We start from the raw sequence: 8136 nt of genomic DNA, 5'->3' as shown, positions 1-8136 counted from the left end.
GAAACTTGCCGTCCGAAAAGAAAGTTGCCATCCTCGCGTCAGTGAACTTGCCATAAAAAACGTTCGGAGTCACGGTCCTTGCTTGAGAAAATCATAGGACTCAACCTGAACGTAACTTGTATTTGACTGGAAAATGAAGGAAACAACCGGCGCGATTGGAATCTGCCAATTCTGATTGCCTTCAGATCTCAACATCTTCACGTCTCATAACCATAATTCTTGGACTAAGGAAAACGAAATTCATATATTCTTCTTAAGCAATCTGAACGGACAATGAACCAACCATGATCCATCTGCATGGCACTCTAAATGTTGGCTTTACTTCTTGTGGAACTACAAGCTGGTTTGTAATTTCTCCTTTATAAATAACAGGCACCTCCTTCAATTTGGTTGACATGCAACTAGTAGAAACTCTCAAGTCCTCTTCCTTTTTTGTTGTAGCACATGGCACGGTTTGAAATATTTTCTGATGTGAAAAAATAGCTTTGTCACCCATGATCACATCAGCTTCCTAGCTTTGCCTTTTTTGCTGATGTGTCCACCAAAATCATTGCTCTTTCGTGTTTCTCATGCCATGCAGGTCCATCAAACCTTTATATTTCAGCCTTTTTCTGGTCCGGATCCTTTCTATACAACTTTTGTGGCCTTTCCTAGCCCTTATTGTTTCCTATAGGATTTTTTGTGGCCTCCTTTTGCATTGTCGATCTATGCCCATTCTCTTGCTACAGAGCTTTGTCTGCCTCTTTCTTGGGCTATGCTTTTGTGCTCAATGCTTCATTCTCTTCATGTGTCATCTTCTTTTTGACCTCCTTTACACATTCCTACGCATGAAAAACAGGACTGAGATCTTCAGTGCATAATAACATGCTATTTATACTCTTTTCATGCGATTTGACCCTTTTGTTTAGGATTCGTGTATTATTCGAATTTCTGTGAACCTAACACCCAAGTCTACGAGATTCTGTGTTTTGTATTCTTCTATTTTACAATTCCTGTTCTTTTTCCTGTGTTTTTAAGGCCTAATTGGTAGTACATCAATACTGATGTTGTTCAGGTAAGTCGACATTATTTAAGGCCAGAGCCAACTTCCCAAAAGTTGGATGTGGATTCTTGGCATATCAGGAAGATTCCTGGATTCCGCCATGACAAGCTCAAGAAAGCATCCATCACTGGAATCAACTCGTCAAAGAGCTTGATTGAGCTAACATGTCAAATTCTTAAGAATTCCTCATCACTAGAATGCCTTGTGCTCGACACTACTAGTGGTTATGGTAATTCAGGCATATGTGGAAATATGGATAGAGAAGCAGTCATGGATGCCCTTGAAGGTGTCAAGGCTATCAAAAGACATGTTGAGGGGCAAGTTCCCGACGGTGTTAATGTCGAGGTTTTGAAGCCCTGTGATCGGTGCCATATTTCCAAACTCTGATGTCCATGCTATGTTGTACACCGATCTTTAAGGGCATGCGTTGTGTGTGGTCACATTTTTTACCTTACAATGAGTCACACAGTAAGGAAATCACCGCAGTTGGAAAGTTTATTCTGAATGGTTGGTCAGACTTTTATCCCTGGAAATACAATTTGTATATAATAATAATGTAGTATATGGCCAGGCCATAAATCCATATTTTGGCTTATGGCCTTGTAGACACATTGATGCGGATGCCTAAAAGCAATGTCGATTGTGTGTAATTTTAAATTACAGTCGTCAACTCATGCACGGGCTAGCATGAGAGTGTTTGCTTTATACAATTCTATACAAATGTTACAATTCAACTATTATTTGGTGATGATGGTTTTGTAGCTACTTTAATAGTCTTGTGGCGGCGGCAAACAGTAATTTATGCACAACATTATTGCGTGACAATTTTTGTCAGTACCCATACCAATTTGGGAAGTGAGCGTCATACATGAATTTAAGCATGACATGGTTTTGTGTAATCATTTTCAGTAACAATATCAATTTGGGAAGTAAGTCTACTTGATTTTTCTTTCGTTGCTGTTTCTGAAAGTACGTTGTCCAATTTGAGAAAGGACTCTCTTTGGCACACTGTTCCCTGGGAGGGGCTGGCATTTGCAAATGTTTTTATGACAGTTTTAGTTGATCAGGGGTGACAGTTTCTTCAGAACAACATGACATTTTTGTTCTGCCAGGAAAAACATTCGAAATGCCTGCCATGCTCTCCCAACAAAGAGGCGCTAGTTAGCTTTTCCGTTTGAAAAGTTGGTGTATTAATTTTTATGAAAATCATTTCTACAAACGATCTGAATCTTGTGCTATCGTCGATGATGCCCGCGTCAGCCGAACTGACCGTAGATGCTCGCACTTCGCACCCTCTGTTTAAAGCTTGCTCGCAGCCAGCGGATCGGCGTGTCTTCCTCCCCACCCCGCGTAATGGCCACCACCTCCTCTCCATTGCGGATATGTGAGCAAGCTTAGAGGATGCTTGAATCCAAGTGACTTATTTTAGCCTGGTTAAAAATAGTTTTTTTAAGAGGCTAAAGTTTCAAGCACTCTTGATTAAAGAGGGGCTAAAACTAGTCTTGAAACTAAATTTTTTTAGTCAGATGTACCTCTCCTAAAATGTGGATTAGTCCTCTCTCTTCTCATTTAACTCTTCTTCTTTAACACAGACGAGTTTTGGATTGAAGGGTTTGGAGAATAATAAATGCTTATTAAATTAATTTTAATTTTTTTAGTATTTAGATCCAAGCATGGATGATGGTAGCAAGTTTTAGTCCTACTACTTTTAGTCATGAGACTAAAACGTATTCAAGCACCCTCTTAGCCTTAGGCCCGTATCTTGGCATGTGCAACTGGAGCAGTTGCACATGGCCTCCAAATTCCAGGGCCCTCAAAATCAGAGATCGGTGGTACTAATGGGCTTTTAAGAGCAAAATAAATGAAAAGGACTCACCCTAAAATCCAAGGACTACATGAAACCCTTCAGGCCAACCTCACGCCTCTCTCTCTCGCTCCGTATTTTTGTTTCTCATTCACTGCACTACATGGTTCTTAGTAGAGCGATCCGGTCGCATGTGCTGCCATTCATGGTCTCCAGCCTTTCACCCCTCTAATTAGTTTCTACTCTGATAATATTTGTTCTTTCTGATATTTCATTAATATTTTCTTGTTGGGTAGATTTACATTTTAAGATAAACTGTTAATTCGCTGAAAAAAATCTGTAGCATCGCAATATCTATACAAAATATTTTAATTTATATTTTTTAAATAACCTAATTTTCATTTTGCACGGGGCCCTGAATTTTGAAGGCACGGCCCTGCTTAGCCTCAACGTCGGCATGCATCTCCACGCGACCTTCAAGTGCCACCATCATCCCGATCCTCTTCTGTGCAGTGAATTAAAAAAAAACATCACATTCGATTCTTTGAACATCTTCGATAGTTGTCCTATTTTACGGCACAAGTGTTTAGAGTAAATTTGAGGCATCAAAAAATAATTTTTTGGGTACAAAAAAATGTCCATCTTCAACGGGTGCCCTAAAATAGGGCCAACATTTTTTTTTTCAAACAAACATCGAAACCACTTCACATTGCATACTAAAATGCAAACTCCCAAACACTCAAAGATTCAGACATGCAACGATCTAAACATCCAAACATTCAAACTTAAAACAGAGAGTACTCCTACGCGCATACTACTCGTCATCGTCATTGTCAGCACCGGCGGAGCTACGTGAGGGCAAAAGCAGACCGTAGCCTGCCCGCCCTCCAAGAAAATTTTATACTACACATGTCCAGACGTCAGTGGCGGAGCCAGGAAATGTCAATGAGGGAGGCCAAGTGTAGTTAAGCCTGGTTTGGAAGGGCCAGTGCATCAAAATTCATCATTTTAGCAACAATTTATCATCTCTTAACATGCATATTAGACTTAAATGAATGACGTTAGGGGGGCCAGGGCCCCTGCTGGTCCCCCTGTCTCCGCCACTGTGTCCAGTCCAACACTCGGTCGCTCATGTCCTTGCATGCAGTATTGAATTTCCTTTGCTTCCGGCACCACTCTGTGAGAGCATCTCCAACAGCCGCGCCAAAAGACGCGCGCACGCGGTAAAATGCCCATTTAGCACGCGCGGGAAGTTTTCGCGCGCTTCAGCGGAGGCGGGAAACAAGCGCGCGGTAAACGTTTGCGTGCGCAGGGGAGAAAGCTGTCGGTCGTACGGTAGATTTGGCGCACCGCTTCCGACGTGCCTATAAATTGCGGCGCTTGCCACACGGTGCTCCACACTACCACACGCGCTCTCCCCCACCTCCTCGCCGCTTCCTCTGCTTTCTCGCCGCTTTCTCTGCTTCCTCGCCGCTTCAGCGCCCCGCCACCATCGCGCCACCATGCCGCCGCACCGCCGGTCATCTTCGGGCTACCGCGGCGTCCGCGAGCGCCCCTCCGGCGCGTACTACGCTGAGATCCGGTCCGGCGAAGTCCGCCTTGGCCTCGGCATGTTCGAGACCCCGCACGAGGCCGCCCGCGCGTACGACGCGGCGGCGTGGCGCTTAGAGAGGCCTCGCTCGCAGATGAACTTCCGTGACGTCTACACGCGCGAGTAGGCGCAGGCCATCGCCCCTCCTCCTCGTCTTATCACAGACCTGGACCGTGCGGAGCACCGTCGGCGGCATCGCCGCCTCCTCATTGCCGAGGAGGACGAGCGAGCCATGGCGGAGTGGCTTCGGCGCCACCCGGAGGACGTCGCCAACGAGCGCACCTTCTGGGCGGAGAGGACGACAAGGCGTCGCGCGGAGCGGGCGGACCAGCATCGGCGGAAGGCACTGGTCATATCGCAGTGCGATCTCGTCAACGCCGGTGGGAAGTCGTTCTTCACGTCCGACGATGAACGGTGGGAGGACGTGTGGATCTCTACCTCAGACAACACCAGCGAGGGTGATGATGAGGACGACTCGGAGTAGTTCTAGTTGCACCGTTGTTTATCTAGTTGCACCGTTGTTTAATTATGTAGTTGCACTGTAGTTCTTTTTATCTATGCTATGAACTATGTAAAATATCTTTGTATCGTTTTTTAATCTATGCTATAAACTATGTATGGTCTTTTATCTATGAACAAAATATCTATACACGCGCGCTGCATTTTCGTGCGCCGCATTTTACCGCGGCTACTGGAGCCAGTGCTGCCCGCCGCGCCAAACCAGGCGATCAGCACGTTGCAAACTGGTTTTTAGCGCGCCACGCGTTGGCGGCTGTTGGAGATGCTCTGAGGTAGGCTCCTAGCTAGCTAGCTAGCCCTGAACTAGGTCAATCCCACATGCAGCTGGGGCACTGTACTATCTGGTAAACATCAAATATTATTACGGCAACCAGCACTGCACAAGCACATGTACCCAGCTAATGCATGTTGAATTAGTGTAGTTCAAAAATATTATTTTTGTGTTCTCCTCTAGGATGGCCCGTCCAGTTTTTTTTTCCTAGCTCTGCCACGGATTGTCAGACCGTGTGTCGACAGTGTTCCAAAGTGCCATGGTCTCCTCCTTAGAGGTACTGAATTCCTCACTCTCGTCGTCAGGCTCAACCTTGTCGTCGGACTCAAGCTTGATCGCCCTAGAGGGGCCAGCCTCGTCCTTCTTGCGCTCATTGTCCCCCTTCCAAGACCACTATGTCTCCGCCTGCATGAGGCGTGGATTTTCCACACCGAACCTCTCCATCGTCACCTCATTGCTCTCCCAGGTGTTCCTGTTCGAGGATGATGTGGGTGTCCCTCTTCGCCGCGCGTGATACAATGTTCACCGATGGGCTGATGAACTCCGCCACCTCCCGAGATTTGATTTCTGGGAAGTTTGTCTTGCTCTGAGGTTGGTCGAACCTCAAACATTTGATGTGAAAGGTGCGCACGGGGGACTCCGTCAACGGGAAGGTGCCAAGCCAATGTCGTTGGTCATCGCACTCCAGCTCGGCATCATAGCGGCTGAAGTACCGCAGTCAATCGCCACGGAAGCTAGTAGCTCTTTGGCGTGTGTTTCGACAACATCGTTAGCAGCGGCAGCCGAGTGGAAGAACATGGTGGCGGATCCAACGGAGCGGCGCAGCGCGACGACGGTAGCTGTCAGATTCGGCCGGCGGGGCGGGACGAAGCAGCAGTGGTGAAACGGGGTGATGTGGCGACAGAGCGGTGGTGTTGCGGCCCATTGGAAGAAGGGGTGACTAATTCAGGCAATGTGATGGTGGTGTCGCCCATTGGAAGAGGGGGACTGCAACACCCTGTTGTCATTCTACAGTAGTCTCTTGCTAATGACTGCCAAGTTATCACAATTATTTTTCTAGTCATCACTTTGTTCCAAATCAAACTCAAATTCAAATTCAAATTCAAATAAAAAGAAAAGTGTTCATAATATTGCAAATATTAACTAACTAATTGTCATGAATAAACCAACATTAATTGAGTTATTAAAGTGTCCTCAATCTATTTTAAAATAGATCCAACAGCCATTTAACCAACCTTTTCAATTTCTAAAAATGCTTACAAAATTCTAATTGCCCCCAAACTTTTTGAGCCAACCCAGAATATTGCCATGTATTTTTGTGCCAAGTTTCATATTGTGCAAAAATCTCTTACTAGCTAAACTAAATGAAAATAGTAGCGGAGAAAAAGCAAAACAAAAAGTAAAAAAAGAGAAAGACCAGTGCCACTTTGCACTTGGGCCTGTGCAGCCACCGCGCAGCCTGGCCCGGCCCAACTCGGCCTTTCTCCTTCCTCCCACCGCTGGATGAAGCGCAAGCATACCTGACCAAACGGGCCGGCACGGCCCGACCCGCGGCAATCGTGCCTGGCACGACACGGCCCGCCATGGCACGATTATTAGCCGGGCCGTGCCGTGCCGGCCCATGGGCGGGAGCTCGCAGCCCAGGCACGGCACGCAGCCTATCTGGGCCGGCACGCGGCACGCCGGCCCGTTATCGCACGCTGGGCCGCCTGGCGCATATTTACTTCGGCTGGCGTGTTTTTCCCCTCTGTACAGCAAAAAAAATTCCAAAAAATGTAGAGTATTATCTGGGATAAATCTAGAATTTTATTAGCGCTTGCCTCATTAAAACCTTCCATCCCAAAGAAGTAAAAGAGTACAAGCTATGCTCTAGAAATACTACAAGATTAAAAGAAATAGAAAGAAATATATTAGAGCACTACAAATGTACGCATGCATTACAAAATTATTGAACATATTAGAGTACTACTCCCTCTGTCCCAAAATATAAGAACGTTTTTAACACTACACTAGTGACAAAAACGTTCTTATATTATGGGACGGAGGAAGTAAGTATTTATATAGGACATATTTATTTATATATTTCAAAAAAAAGTTAAACGGGCCGTGCCGTGCCGGTTCGCGTGCCCAGCCTCCAGGCCCAGGCACGGCCCATGGCGTGCCGCGTGCCGTGCCTGGCCCGTTTAGCCCGGGCCGTGCCGTGCCTGGGCCGTGCCGTTCCTGCGTGCTACCGGGCCGGCCCAGTTAGCATGGCCCGTTTGGCCAGCTATAAGCGCAAGTGCTCCCGAGGCCAGTTCGACGTCTCCACCGCACCCGCTCGCCCCCTCGCGTCGCTACAGTGCGCCGGGGTGGATACGGAGGCCACCGCACGCCTCGAGGACTCGCGCCCGTCCTTACCCCCCTCTCCAGCGCTCTTCCCCTCGCCCAAGCGCCATCATCGCCCTGTCACCGCCGCCTGCGCAGCCATTGCGCCTCCCTCGCCGTATAACTATGTCCAGGAGGACCGCCATCGACGGATTCGTCTTCCCAGTGCCTTGATTCGAGTTGGGGCGCCCGACATCGTCGCCTTCCTCTTCGTCTTCCTCCTCGGTCGCCGTCTTCGATTCACCATCTTCGGTGCTCCCCCAAGCTTGCTTACCTTCCTTGCCGCACCAAGTTGAGACCCTCGTCGTTTCCCCCTCTGCTTCCCCCTCGAATCCCCCTGTAGTAGGCCGCCACACCCCCGCGCTCGAGCTCCCGACGGGCTCGTGGTCGCCGCGCCCGTTGCTGCACCCCATGCTCCTGGCCACACACCCTGGCCACGCCCCCTGCTCGTCCGCCCGCGCATGGTCGCGCCTCCACCGCGCCCGTCTTGGCCTGCTGCCGCCTACACGCCGCCGCGCCTGCCTCTGACCAGGGTCGCGCCCCTC

The 8136-nt window shown here is 48.2% G+C and overlaps 1 protein-coding gene across 3 annotated transcripts in view; it reads left to right on the top strand.

The window, feature by feature from the left end:
* LOC123054518 (FBD-associated F-box protein At5g56370) overlaps positions 1-1779 on the top strand; it is a 7302-nt gene extending 5523 nt beyond the window's left edge. For all 3 annotated transcript variants that reach the window (XM_044478311.1, XM_044478316.1, XM_044478305.1), the window contains exon 5: positions 1055-1779. In XM_044478311.1, the coding sequence (XP_044334246.1) occupies positions 1055-1429 (375 nt within the window). In that variant the 3' untranslated portion in view covers positions 1430-1779. The remainder of the gene's footprint in view (positions 1-1054) is intronic.
* Positions 1780-8136: the final 6357 nt, after the last annotated feature.

This window comes from Triticum aestivum, chromosome 1A (genome assembly GCF_018294505.1).
Source record: "Triticum aestivum cultivar Chinese Spring chromosome 1A, IWGSC CS RefSeq v2.1, whole genome shotgun sequence".
Classification (NCBI taxonomy): domain Eukaryota; kingdom Viridiplantae; phylum Streptophyta; class Magnoliopsida; order Poales; family Poaceae; genus Triticum; species Triticum aestivum.
This window is presented reverse-complemented; position numbering and strand designations above follow the sequence as displayed.